Source organism: Strigops habroptila, chromosome 1 (assembly GCF_004027225.2).
Source record: "Strigops habroptila isolate Jane chromosome 1, bStrHab1.2.pri, whole genome shotgun sequence".
Taxonomy (NCBI): Eukaryota; Metazoa; Chordata; class Aves; order Psittaciformes; family Psittacidae; genus Strigops; species Strigops habroptila.
Window position 1 is genome coordinate 107,485,764 of NC_044277.2, and position 15,014 is coordinate 107,500,777.

Genomic DNA, 15,014 nt, shown 5'->3' on the forward strand with positions numbered 1-15,014 from the left:
GTCAGGATTATATTTCTAAGTACATTCTACTCTTAAAGTCTGATACTCTACTTATAAAATAATCAAATAGATTGTTAAGGAGCAGAGCTGGTTGTTGATTTTCTCCTGTTTCCTGATTGCATTGTCCTCATAAATAAAACCCCTTGAATGAAAGACAATGTTTGAATGTCAGTCTATGATTTATAGCTTTAGAGCACATGACACCAATCTGATCTTGATCTCCAGTTTGCTGCAGATATCAGTACAACTAATATATGTGTGGGTTTAATAGGTTTTTTCCTCCTTATTCTTCTGTTTAGATGCAATATAGGCATTAAATTTGGACAAGGTTTTTGGAATTCTTAGCTGATTAATCACTTGGCTGTTTCAATATAATTTTGTATCATAAACAGAGATCTATAAAAGTATTTGTAGAAATATTTCAGTTTATTGGAAATTTTAAATTTTTTTAATTTTTTTTTTCAGGAAAAAAGACCTGTTTTTTCTAAAGCAAGCAAACAAGCAAACAAACCCCCCCAGAAACCAAAACTAGCATAAAACTAGTGCTTTTGTCAGAGTTAACTAATAAAATTGATTTTCTCTTTTTCAACAGGGCTGTAGAGGATAAAGGAAAACTCATTGAGAAAGAGGAAAGTGACACAGGACAAGAGGTAAAACTTTGATTTTGGAACTTTGAATGTTGTGTTTTTCTTAGGATTAATAACAATTACAATATATATTTCAATATAAAGCCATTCAAAGATAAGGTTTATATATATTGGTCTTCAGGTATCTCCTAACCTCTCTTTCCGGCTGCAGCATTAGAAAATGGATTTATTCTGTATAAATTTGCTAAGCATTGCAGGTAGTCATCTATTCAACTGTATTTCAGTATCTTCTATGCTTGAAAAAATAGTTTTCAGTAAATGGGAAGAGTTTAGACATATAATACATATCATCTACACATAGAAACATAGAATCGTAGAATCATAGAATAGTTCGGGTTGGAAAGGACCTTAAGATCATCTAGTTCCAACCTCCCTGCCACGGGCAGGGACACCTCACACTAAACCATGTCGCCCAAGGCTCCATCCAACCTGGCCTTGAACACCGCCAAGGATGGAGCGTTCACAACGTCCTTGGGCAACCCATTCCAGTGTCTCACCACCCTCACTGTAAAGAACTTCTTCCTTATATCTAACCTGAACTTCCCCAATCTAAGTCTGAAACCATTATCCTTTGTCCTACCACTATAGTCCCTAAGGAAGAGTCCCTCCCCAGCATCCTTATAGGCCCCCTTCAGATACTGGAAGGCTGCTATGAGGTCTCCATGCAGCCTTCTCTTCTCCAGGCTGAACAGCCCCAACTTCCTCAGCCTCTCTTCATACGGGAGGTGCTCCAGCCCTCTTATCATCCTCGTGGCCCTCCTCTGGACTCGCTCCAGCAGCTCCATGTCCTTTTTATGTTGAGGACACCAGAACTGTACACAGTACTCCAAGTGAGGTCTCACAAGAGCAGAGTAGAGGGGTGAGATCACCTCTTTTGACCTGCTGGTCACGCTTCTTTTGATGCAGCCCAGGATACAGTTGCCTTTCTGGGCTGCAAGCGCACACTGAAGCTGGCCCAATGTTAAGTTTATCATCAACCAACACCCTGAAGTCTGTCTCCGCAGGGCTGCTCTGAATCTCTTCTCTGCCCAACCTGTAGCTGTGCCTGGGATTGCCCCAACCCAGGTGTAGGACCTTGCACTTGGCTTGGTTAAACTTCATAAGGTTGGCATCGGCCCACCTCACAAGCGTGTCCAGGTCCTTCTGGATGGCATCCTGGACACGCTTGTGTCCATACCTAAGTTATATTATTTCTTTCTATAAACAGCTAGCATAGGCAGATAATATGTAGTGTAAGCCAAGTAAAACATGGTTAGCAATGTAATTCACATGTCTCTTAAAAAAGTTGCCATAGAAAAGGAGAAAGTATTTATATATATATGCTTTTATATATATGTTCTTATATATATATATGTTTAAAAGGACAGGTGCAGGCACAACCAAGTTTTCAGCAAGTCTGAAGTGTAAGCTGTATGGACTTGGGTTTATTTGGGCCAGTCTGTGCAGATACCGCCTAACTTTACTATAAAAAGTTTTAAAATATTTTGTCATATTTTTAAATGTTTGTATCCATCTTTCAAAATCCAAATTCTGTTTTGGAATGTTGTAGGGTTATGGTCCTGATCTAGGAAAATGTAGTAGTACCTAATGAAGATATCCCTTTCCATAGTCTTATGTTATGGGCAGCCATATATCTTTCAGCCATATATTTTTCAAAACCATACTATTAAAACTTGGCTGGTTTCATGCCAGAAGTACTTCTCTTTATTTTCTTCTAATTTTCAATTCATTTACATTATTTTGGCTTTAGTGCTAATATTTAGCTTAAGTACTTTTATAGGGTTTTCTTCCCCTAGTGAGCTTATAGAAACATTTGTCTCTTCACTGGCTTGATTTTGCTGTCCTATACAAGCCATGCTGTACACTGTTGAAATTATAGGCAGCACAGCAGTTTTTATGTCTTTTCTGGCAAAAATATTGTTGGAAAAACAACTGATCTTCCCAAGATAAGGTTGAGTTCTGTTTTGTCTTCCTATTATTATTTTAAGTCAATATTTATCACTTCTTAATACACTTTTATTTATATTTCTAAATGGAATTTGTTGTATGTTTGCTTGAAAATGTAGAAATATTTGAGAAGAACAACTATTTACCTATCTTTATGCTAAGATTTGGCAGATAAAGGTATATTTTTTTCTAAGGTTATTTAACAGTGTTATTTTTCTCATTTAGGAAATGAAAGATACACACATCTATAATTCAGACACGGGATTTGATAATTTTTCAGCAAATTATGAAGATGATTTTGAAGTAAGTAACAGCATACAATTGTCTCTTTGAAGTAATCCTAAAATATCAAAATAATGATTAACTTTATTCACAGACATAAAAATTACAGGATAATACATGGTTTTTACTTATTCATCTTCTGGTGACAGTAAATAATAAGTAACTAAAATGTTGTGTAGAAACTCTCTGCTATATATTTGCTTAGATTTCATCAGGGTTGGGAACCAACTTCTTTTGAGTTGAAGTCTTTACAAAATAAAAGAAGGGATCTATTTCAGGTACTGAAGAACAACACTATGGGCATGTCTGCTCTTGATTAAAATTACCACTCAATCAAGACATGTCATTTTCTTCCTATCAGTTATTTTAAAATGCCTTTCATTTGGAGGATTTATAGCCATCTGTATGAGAATTTTATTTTGACAGCATTTTACAATTTCTAAAGTAGATTGTGAAAAATACATCTATAGTGCATGTTTATTAGTTATTGAAATGCCTGTTACTTTTAAAGGATTATGAAGAGGATTTTGATGATGATGAAGACAAAAGTGGTGAAGAAAGAATTGCAGAAGAAAACCTAAGAGAGATTCAGTTTTCCAAAACATCAGAAATTGAAGAAATTCAAAGAGCAATTAATGCAGAAAACGATAGAATTTTTACTTCACTGCCAAAGGAAATTGAAAATGAAAAAAAGGAACCAATCATGGGTATGTGACTAGACACCAGTCTATTTTTATTAAATGTATGAGTAACACATACAATATAAGAGTAAACAGGCCACTTTTTCTAGAAGTCTGCCTGAAGGCAGAAATCTGGTCCTCTAGATGAGTCACTTAGGTTTATGGCTAAGTACTGTAACTTTCACATTGCTAAAGAATGATTCAGAGGCATTACTAATCATTTAAAATGTGAAGTATAAAAATTTACAGACTGACATTTAGTTTGTCTTAATTTGGGTAACGGGAGGATATGAGAGTCTGGATTTTGAAAACTGGAGGAGTGCTAGAACAGTTTGGGGCTTCCTGTGACATTAATTTGCCTTTCTCTCTTAAGCTGAGTTGAAGCCACTTCTCTGGGTGGGAGGGCGAGAGAAATACAGATAATACTTACATATGTAGTTCTATATCACTTTTAAAATGCAGGGTGTTTTTCCTGAAACGTGACTATGGAATTGTTTTGTACTTGGTTGATATGATTCCTGTGAGTGCCAGATCTAGTTATTTAACAAATACAGTTGTGGTTCTGCTTTTCACTCTCCACTCATGTGAATGGCAGTAGAGAATCATTATTCAAAAGACTCTTAAACAACTTCTTACTCTAGTTCGTATGGAGTTTGTACAGTCGCAGAAGAATAGCATGGAGTTTCTGTAAGTCTTTACAGTGTCAATAGATTTTTGGTTAAGTATTTGTTGCAAGTCAGAACCAGTATACTGTAATATGAATTTCTTCCTTCAGAAGATTTATGCAATTATTACTGTTTTTCTAATAAACAATATGGAATCATCAGTAAAAGAATTCCATTAATGGTATAGATCTAATGAACAGGATGGAATTCTATTACAGAGTCAGATTTTTAAATTCTGAATTGTAACTCTTAGTGCTTCATCGTAAATTACACAGCACTCTTTTTTGGTAAGTTTTGATCTTCTTTGGTTAAAAAGGCTGTTGATCATTCTGGTAATGACTTTTAGAAGTTTAAAAGCATTTTACAAGTATTACTTAAAAAGGCAGTCTTCCCCTGAGGTAGTGAAACACCATTGGTCCTGACTGGAAGTTGGATATTAAGCTAAATTAGCTACGAGATAGCCAGGAAAGGGAGAAAAATCGATACGACATCAGATATTGTAGTTGTTACATTAACCATAGCTTTTAAAGCAACAGTTTTCAGTGTTTTGCTTATTCTTACATGGGTATCAGTTAAGCTTGTGTTGATGATGTTCTCCACTAGCTGTAATGATGAATTCTTATTTAGAGATGTAGCATGCACATGGTTCAGTCTGTGTGAATTTGTTATGATTTTTAGAATTGGTCATAGAGCATTCTACTGCACACAGGGGAGCAAGGGACCTGCTAATGGCAGGAGAAAGAAAGAGGCACTTTCTGCATCATAGTCTTCTAAAATAGAAATTACAGTGGTCAGTAATTTTTCATTGATTGGTGAAGGATCATAATAAGGGAAAAATGCTGTCCCTTTGCTGAAGTTAAGAAGCTTATTGTACTGATAACTGTGCTAGAGCATGTTGTGTAATGTGCAAACTAATAACTCTTAGTAGTTGTGTCATAATAAATTTGTTGCTTTTTAAACTTGCTGCTTTATATTTCAATGCACTGTAAAGTGTGAATTATAACACTGTTTTAAAATATCACAGAAAGGCAATACCCTTCTGTCAGAAACTCTTTTGGTGGATTATTCATGGATTTTCAAATGGCAAACCAACGACAAAGTAGCCGAAGTATGGCTAATAAGCAGAAGTAAGTCTATTTTAAATAATCCACACAAAATGGCAACTCACTATCAGAGATGTAATTTTTTTCATAATATTTGAAATATGTGAAGTTTATAAACTTGAGGATTTTATAAACAAATACTGTTTTGGAAGCTGACGGTAATTAGCTCTTGAGTAAATATAATTTACGGGCTTTGCTACATGTCATTTTATAGCAGAAATGTATATAGCAGGTTTTCTGAACCATTTTAGTGTAGAACAAGTTGCCAGGATTGTCATTTCTTCATATGACTCTTCAGTCACTTAATTAGATATTGACTTAGATTACTGAAGAGCAAGCCTTTTAGCTGCTCTCAGGGCTCTGCAGAACTGTAATTTCTTGAAATAATCAAGTCTCTATATGGTACATACTGTTCCCAAAATAGCATGTTCCCTTCCAGGGATAATACCACTTGGTGTAAAAACATGTTATTACTGATCTAAAATTGATCTAGATTTGAGAGATCTAAGACAGCTCTGTATTAAAGAAAACAATTGATGCCTCTTTCTTGTGGAACTTGGAACTTGCCAGGAGCTCCAAATTTATCTGAAACACTGTATATAACTCCAATTTTCTACTACACCAACTGGACACATAAAGCAAGAATATTAAATTTTATTGATAATGCCAGATTCCACTGCTGTGTGGCTGCACATCAGTGGCTAATATTCATATAAGGGAGATTTTATTGTCTAGGCTGTCTAATTCACTTTCCCTAAATTTATATGCCCAAATTTTACATGAGTTCATTGTCTAGGCTTCCTCTCTAGACAGTGGAGACAGATTAGGAAATTCAGGAAGGCATCTTTGAAGAATTGCCTTCTGAAATGTTTGTCAACCTCTACTGATTATGTACTATGACTGATATGACTATATACATGATATGGCTTTGTGTACATGCTAACAAATTATATAGCCTGTGAAGAGAACTAGCATTTCCATGGAAAGAGAAAGGGTTTGTGGAATGCTGGGATAATATATTGCTACCAGAAAATAGGCTGAAAGCATTCCATAAATGAGTTGCAAGTATTAATATGAGGCCTGTTAGTTTATTTTAAGGATTTGTCTGCATCTATCATTAACATTTATAACTAGGAAACAAGTTTCATACTTTTGAATTATATCTCAGCAATCCGTGCCCACAGTATTTGTGAAGAGGTGATGCATTAGAAGTGGAAGTGGAAGTAAAAATAAAACATGGGTAAGAAAATCCAATAAATGTCATCAGATAACAAAAAGGAGGTGTGAAAATTGTCCTTACACATAAAGAAAAATCCAGCCTAAAATACTGGAGGAGAAATTTCAGCTCATGTTGCGCTAGTCTTTTGCCTTTTCAAAGACTACCTTACTGAAAAGAAACTGCAACTAGAATATGCATCTATAAGATTGTTTAGATATGGAATTGCTGCCCATAATTGTATTCGTATTAAGTGTGTTTTAAAAAAATTAAAGTGTAAGAGAGAAGGGGAGACTACAGAATTTTTCATGTTGTCAAGGAATCCGTACTATAGCGAGAGCATGGGATTAACTTGTAAACAGTCATTTGTATGTAACTCAAGCAGTTAACTCTTAAAATATCTTAACAGTTTTATGACGTTAGATAGTTGTGTGAATTGTTACAAAGATTGTCTTTTCATTATCCGCACAACCATAAAGTGGAGTGGTGGGAATCTCTTTGTAGTGGATGATAATAAGTAATGGCACATAAATGTTTTAAAGGAAGTAAGATATAGCATATGCAGGTAGACTTATTCTCCAGTTAATCAAAATATAGTTTTATTGTCAGCAAAGAAGGAAAAATTAAGAATTGAGGTAGGCAGAAAGTAAAGGGATTGAAGGAAGCTGGATCAGGCAGTTGAGTTAGTTTTTATCATTCAATCAAGGAAATTTAGGAAGATGGAAAAAATTGGCATTTCATAGGACAAAGACGTTTCAGGTATCTTAAATACTGTACAATGTGCTAATGTTATCAAACCCAAAAAATACAAGTGGAAAAAAAAACCAGTCTACCTCAATCTCTAGTACTTGTTTTCATACAATTTAGATCAAGTCTGATAGTCCAGTAATTGATGGGTTTTGTAGGCCTACTTTTTGGGGAAGAGGTCAGTATTTATGTCCACAGGTTATGAATCAGTAATAAATTCATTTAATGTATATATTCAAAATATATTTTAGGATTGTTGTTACTATTGTTATTTGCTTCCCTCATGATGTAAAGAGGTACAATTTCAGGCAGTCTGTTACCAGTGGAGGTCATCCAAAATACATCTGCATAAGTCTAACAGAACTGGGCCACTATAGACAATCTTTGTAAAGCGTGTACACATATAGGTGATGTAAGTTAATAAAATGAGTATAGGAGAATTACCCACCATCCTGACAACAGGAAGAAAGAGACATTCATCTGTTACCTCACAGAGAAAACAGCTTTTGAATACTTAGGCATGATGGTGGTAGGCTTTGACAGTCTGGGTTTAATAATAAACCATTTAAGTTTGCTATTTGCAATCAGTATTGCATTTTCAAACACGATAATTATCTCAACATAACATTAGATGAGAACTCATAACAATGTTATATGTACTTCTGTTGATATATTTTTGTCTGTCAATAGATTTTGGTATAGCTTCAATTTGTATAGACGAGTGGATTGTTAGATCTCTGGTGGTGTACAAAATCAGGTTGTTTTTCTTTTGGAATACCAAATACTTGGTCTTAACCATTTTTGTGTTGCTCTTTTGTAATTCATTCTAAAGAAAACGGAGTTCAGAACTTCTCCCACTAATTGATCTGGACTTCTCAATGAGTTTTTCTTTATTGGATTTGCCTCCTGTAAATGAGTACGACATGTATATCAGGAATTTTGGTAAAATGAACACTAAGCAGGTGGGTAACAAATATGTAGTAACATTTAAATCCTGAAAGTGCTGATTCTTGTTCTGGAAAATAATTTTACTTATGAAAGTAAGTTACTAATGGGACTGCAAAGTAATAAATCAATGTTTTTTAATCTCTAAGCCTTAATTACCATAAAGCAATTACATAAAAACTTTTGGCCATTTCCTTTCTGTGTTAGAAAACAACTGTCTTGTGTTTCTTCCCCATTTTCTAAAGTACTTTCTGTATGTCTGTGTCTCATTACCCCAAGTATGCTGGGTTTAGTGTTTATGCATCATTGAAGACATTCTGTATTTTTGGAGTAGGTCTAGCACTCTGTGGGAAATGTGGTAAAATTTCCATACACAAAATAGTGACAATGTGTCAGTGTGTTTAGGACTGAATTTAGAAAGAGAAGAGGTTGAGCACATCCATTTTAAAATTACTTTAAGCTCTATTCAGTTATGTGCTGTCATTCTTAGCTGTGTCGACCATATATTGATCACTTTGTATCTCTACTGAAGGCATATGTTCAGTGTAATGAGGACAATCTTGAGAGAGACATCCAGACTGAGGAAGTTGAGACATTAGAGAAATGGACACAGCATCCAGGAGAAAGTGCCCTTGTATCTGGAGGTGAAAATTTTAATCTTACTAATTTATGAATGTATGCATACAAACTTTCTCTTTGTACCCATTAATTGTCATAATTTATAATGTGCATTGATAGCAAACTGCTATGGGCATTTTTAATCCCCTTCTGGAGGGGGTGGAGAATGAGTGGCAGAAACAGTTTCTTCCTTCTGGATTGCTTTTTGTGTTGGCAGCAGATATGATTCCCCAGCAGATCTTGTTCTTCAGTATTGTTATTTCTGCTGAAGAGAAGTTGATTCATTCCACTCTCCTCTTGCTTAAAAATGACATTGTTCTTATGGTTTCCTTAATTGATTCCCTTTTGAAGCTTTTGGGGTTTGTTTTTTCTTAGGTCCCATAAACATCCAGGATATGTCAGTGAACAGAGCTCTAACACCAAAAATTGATTCACAAAGATTAGCAAATTTCCTCCGGTCTGCTTGCCAGGTACACTTATGTACATAATATCCCATATGACTTGTATGCATAAGTATATAGTGTGATAGATCACTTACAGTACTTGTTCTGACTAATTTAAATAAATTACTTAAATAATACTTGTTATCAAGGAGATTTATCTCTCTGCAAAGAAATTGAACCAGAGCTGTACAACTTTTATTCTGTAAGCTGTATTTGCAAAGATACGAAATTATCAAGAGAATTGATAAAGGTTTATTAAATTAATCCACATAATTTAGAAAGCTACAAATAGCAAAGCTGAAAGATAAGATGACCCTTTTATTTCTATAAATATAATTATGTTTGAAAGGTGATTGCTGTTTTGCTAGAGGAAGATCAAGTTGCAACACAACCCAGGTGGAAACTAAGATCTCGACAAACCAGTCTGTCTGTTAGTGATAGCTGTTTCCAGTTAAATACTAACCAGCCATTCCTCCATGGTAAGGGAACTTTATTCTACACCTTTTAGTATACAGTGTGAATTCTTTTTCCTTATGCAAAGTACCATGCTCTTTGTCATGACTGAAGTGCAAACAGCACAGGATATATAAATGATGTAAAGTCCACTTTTAATTGCGCTAATCTTGCTGTAGCTCTGTTCAGATTGGTTTCGCATAGGGAACATCAGAGCACCCTAGCTGCTGTGAAACCAGAAATATAGCCAGCAATTACCATGATACAGGGGTGCCCTGGATGTAATTCTTGCCCCTGTTGTTGAAGAGCCACCCAAGGGGTATGATTTTGTTTAGTCTCTTTATACTGACAGTAGGGCCAAGCTGCAAATAAAGCCAGGTTATTGAACAGGGAGAAAATAGCCTGATATTTTTGAACTGCAGTTATATCTTCCCCCTATAAACAGTAGCAGTTCAGATGAAAAGAAAAATGAAAAATAGAGTTTCTGTGATTATCTTAGGAAGACCTATTATAACACAAACCCATATGTATTCTAACATGAACACATAAGATGAACCAGAAAAAGCCTGGCCTGTGCTGTTTCCTGTTTGAGATTTAGCTTTATTTTGAATATATATACTGACGTCAGATGAGATTGGGTTGCTTATGTCCACAATAATTATTCTATTAACTTTCTGACTCTCTTCCTTTTTGCTTTCTACTTACTTCTAATTTTTTGGATTCCTTCTCTAGTCCCTCCTTTTTCTTTTACAGTGTCTAAAGTAACCCACTGTTAATAGAAATATTCTTCATAATTACATGTTAGCTTCTTTAGTTGTTGCTATAGCAGCTAAATGTGCTTTTTTTTTTTCTGCAGTGAGTTTACTTTTTTATTTATTGCTTTTCTTTTTTTTTTCTTATGGTTTAGACCGAAAAATATCCTGTCTGTATGTCTCTCAAGTTCAGAGGCAGACACTACTTTCTGTTCATGGATTACCCAAAAAGCCAGGTGTTGCTTTACTGAACAGAAAGAGCATCATATGTGTTTGGAACATCTGGCAGCCCTCCAGTCCTCAGAAAGTTTTAATATGTGACTCAGAGGTATGTTTTAATAACATTGTGTATTTGTCCATGGAATAAAAGGCTTTATTATGTATTTATGTTTGTATCAGGTATGTATTTTGTTTTCTCGTTTTGCTGATGGATAGATCATCTTTTGAGAAACACATTTGAGCCTAGTGAGCAAAACACTATTCTAATTCCATTTTGTGCTCCAGTACTAGAATGTAGTGATGGTCATGGTATTTTTTTGTTTGCTTTTTTGGTTTTTGTTTGTTTTTTTTTTAATTTTGACTCCATTTCATGGTTAAAGAGTGAACAGAAGTAAAACTCTGGTTTAGATGTTGTGAGAACTTCTCTCTACCTATCACTATCATACAGCTGCATCACACTTTTCAGCTTTGTGGCAGTAGATGCAAATTACACAACAATGGTCTTTGAAAGAGAAGGCCTACTGAAATTCTTCTATCCTTCTTTCCTTTTAAATAAATTGTCCTTCTGCTGTAAATATATGTAATCTGTCTTTTCTGGATTTGCATGCCTAGGAAGAAAGAAGATTTCAGGCTTATCAAATAATTTGCCGTTATCATAATACCAGCCATGAGGTTTTTACTGCTTAACAGGTGATGTGTTGCTGCTTTAGTCCCAGTAAAACAACATTAGTTTTTGCTGGAACAGTAGATGGTTCACTGTTGGTGTGGGATCTCCGTGAAGACTCAAGAATGCATCCTCACATCATGATCAATGAAACTGACTGGACATTTAGAGTTCCAACATTTTCCACTGGTTAGTATCTAATGCATTCTGATTAGTCATTTTGTGGGCAGTGAAACTAATTCTGCTAAGGACACTCTTTCTTAGTAACCTAGTTCAGCCAGTATAGAAATTATATTTAGTGTAGTAAAAATTGCCAATCAGTAATTGCTTTAGAGAAATGTAATCCAGCTCAATATGCATCATGCAGTAGGAATAGATGTGGACCAGATGCAGAACCTAAGGAGCATTGTAATATTAAAATGAACTACTCAACTACTACCTCATCTAAAATCATTAGCTTAGTCAATTTTCATCATGTTATCTCCCTTAATATAACCTACATTTCTTTATCTACATCAAAATACACAATTAAGATGTATTTTAAAAAATCAAATTGAAGTTTTTCAAATGTCACTTAAAAGTGACATTTAATTCTTGATGTTTCTGTAAGGTTGCATGCAAGGTAAGTATCCAAGTGTACACATTGCAGTGTAAGTTTGCAGTCAGTAAGTTTGCAGATGACACCAGGTTTGGTAGGAGTGTTGATCTGCTGGAGGATAGGAAGGCTCTGCAGTGGGATCTGGACAGGATGGATTGATGGGCTGTGGCCAGTGGTGTGAGGTTCAACAAGGCTGAGTGCTGGGTCCTGCACTTGGGCCACAACAACCCCATGCAATGCTACAGGCTTGGGGAAGAGTGGCTGGAAAGCTGCCAGGCAGAAAAGGACCTGGAGGTGTTGGTCAACAACCAGCTGAACGTGAGCCAGCTTGCGCCCAGATGGCCAGGAAGGCCAATAGCACCCTAGCTTGTATCAGAAATAGTGTGGCTAGCAAGACTAGGAAAGGGATTGTGCCCCCTGTACTTGGCGCTGATGAGGCTGCACCTTGAATACTGTGTTCAGTTCTGGGCTCCTCACTGCAAGAAAAACTTTGAGGTGATGGCAGCATGTCCAAAGAAGAGCAATGAAGCTGGTGAAGAGTCTAGAGCACATGTCTTATGACAAATGGCTGAGGGAACTGGGGTTGTTTAGCCTGCAGGAAAGGAGTCTGAAGGGAGACCTTATCACTCTCTACAACTACTCAAAAGGAGGTTGTGGCAAGGTGGGTGTTGGTCTCTTCTCCTAACTAACAAGCGATTGGACTAGAGGAAATAGCCTGAAGTTGCACTAGAGGGGGGAGGTTTTGATTGGATATTAGGAAAAATACCAATTATTAAAAATATGAATAGTGTGTTGGAGCAAAACCCGGATGTACATTTTTCTGTCATCCAGCTTGTCACATGAACAAAATCTCTAGCAACGGGGCCAGTTGGCAGCTGTAGCATGCTCTTTCCACATTCTTAATGGCAGAGAAGCATAGCAACAAAAAGTAATTAATTTGTTGCATTGTTGCATGTTTTGGAATTCATTTGTTGCATTGTTTAGATATAACCTAGTGTTGTGGACATATTGGGAAGCCAGAAGAAAGTTTACTTTTCAAAAGCGCTTGTAGGTGACCTCCTTTCATCCTTTGACATTTTCTTATCATTGCATTTTGCTTTTTCTACACTCTGATCATTGAATGTGCGATCAAAATAACATAGGCTTTTGTAAATTTTCTTATAATCCATGGATGACGAATTCAAAAGTGACAGAAGTTTATTTAGGGCATATAACTGACATACTGGAAGATGCGACCTGAAGTACTTCACTGTGCATTTTAATTGGTGTATGAGATTCTTACAGTTTTATGAATCTGATGGAAATGAACGGATTTTTATATCTATTACCAATGTTTGTGATTGCAGTTCAATAGAGGAGCAAGTCATTAATCTTATTGCTGTTTTCATTGTACGTAGTTGTATGTTGAGAGATTGGGAATGAGGTATACAGACCAGCATTTGTCTCAGTCTTAATTATAAATTGGACCCATTTTTCTTGGTGCTGTATTGTATCCTAAAGTGACAAACAAAGCATAGCAATATTTTTGAAAATAAATTTATTATTGCGAAATAAGTCCTTTATGTATTTTTCCTTTTCTTGTGTGCAGGTGCTACCATTTAACTTACACTGAAATACGATTATGTTTCTTTAAAAACACACCACACACATGCAGAAAATCCTCTTTTGTTCACAAGTGTATCTAATTGCAGTAGCCATATAAAAGTAAACATTAGTTAGCTGTTTAGGCTTAATTTTTTCAGTAGACCAAGGATGCTTGGTCTTGTGTTGCACAATGGGCTAGTAGTCAAATGTGTGTATACAGTTTCATGCAGTTGCATATATAATCAAGCAGGTTTTAATGCTGTATACTTAGGAAGCTTTATGCTTTTAGTCTTAAATGGGATTAAGTTCAGTGCACAGCGCAAGTCTGGAGATCAAGAGTATCTGACAAAGAATGCACATTGAAATTGCTCCACATATACATTTAAAAATGTTATTAAAGGGTAAATACACACTTTCTTGTGGTAGATTGTTTGATTCAGGGTAGTTACTTTCTCTTAAGAGTGATTTTTTTTCTTCAATTTTATCTTTTCTGTAGTAAGCAGTGATTTATTTCTACCTCTGTTTATGGAGCTTGAAATTGGCATAATTCTTTTCATGTTTGAGGCTTTGTAAACGTAATTCTTAAGTTTATTATTTGCTATTCTTTCGTTGTAATCATTCTCACATAAGCTGAGAAGTGATCAGGGTTTTGGTTTTGTTGGAAATAATACTGTGTTTAACTTTCATTATCCTTAATTACAGATGGCATTCTAAACTCAGTAAACCACACCTCTTCTATACTAACAGTGGAACCTGTCTCAACCTCTCTCTGCACTGATCACAATTATGGACTCTCAAGCCTCTCTTACCAGGACGGTATGTAAGCTGGTTTTCAAAGCATCAGTACATCTGAGTCTTTGTTCAGCTATCTAGTGAAACAAATATAGCCAAAATCCATCTTATAATTCTGTTCTGACTCTTCAGTTGTCTGTAGTATCGGTTGAATATGACATTCATGTTTATTTTCTGCTCTCATTTTTATGTAATGTTCATTCAATGCAGCTTCATGTCAGACGTGGGTACATGCTTGTTATAATGTATATTTTCAAGATAATATTTTGCTCTTTCCATGATAAAACAAGTTATCAGTCCAAAACTGCCTTTAGAGAAGTCTTAGTGCTTCTATAATGTCTGAAAAAGCTCTATCTGAATCAGTGGAGCAACTTGCTTATATCTGAAAGCACGTCTATCTGAAAGCACTAAAAAAGCCTTTTGCCTAATTTTTTTTTATTACTTTTTTTATAACCTTTGAAAAGAAATTCTGGTGCCCCTAGTGTGCTAGAGGAGACATTATTACTTCCATTGCAGATTTTTACTTTGAAATCTGTGGCATTCTAAAGAAATGTGCTGCATATTGCAGGTTTTACAAGATTTCATCTATTGCACTCTACGTTCTGTTCCAAAGTCCATGGAGAATCCTGACAGTTTTAAAAATGCAGACAGAGATCATC

At 35.5% G+C, this 15,014-nt stretch overlaps 1 protein-coding gene across 1 annotated transcript in view; it reads left to right on the plus strand.

Annotated features, from left to right (window-relative positions):
• The window catches only part of WDR60 (WD repeat domain 60), a 28,945-nt gene that overhangs the window by 8,131 nt on the left and 5,800 nt on the right, over positions 1 to 15,014 (plus strand). Inside the window, exons 7-17 of the mRNA XM_030496157.1 lie at positions 593 to 650; positions 2,820 to 2,897; positions 3,388 to 3,583; positions 5,246 to 5,348; positions 8,120 to 8,249; positions 8,765 to 8,876; positions 9,226 to 9,320; positions 9,643 to 9,772; positions 10,654 to 10,826; positions 11,408 to 11,570; positions 14,266 to 14,379. Of these exons, the coding sequence (XP_030352017.1) occupies positions 593 to 650; positions 2,820 to 2,897; positions 3,388 to 3,583; positions 5,246 to 5,348; positions 8,120 to 8,249; positions 8,765 to 8,876; positions 9,226 to 9,320; positions 9,643 to 9,772; positions 10,654 to 10,826; positions 11,408 to 11,570; positions 14,266 to 14,379 (1,352 nt within the window). The remainder of the gene's footprint in view (positions 1 to 592; positions 651 to 2,819; positions 2,898 to 3,387; positions 3,584 to 5,245; positions 5,349 to 8,119; positions 8,250 to 8,764; positions 8,877 to 9,225; positions 9,321 to 9,642; positions 9,773 to 10,653; positions 10,827 to 11,407; positions 11,571 to 14,265; positions 14,380 to 15,014) is intronic.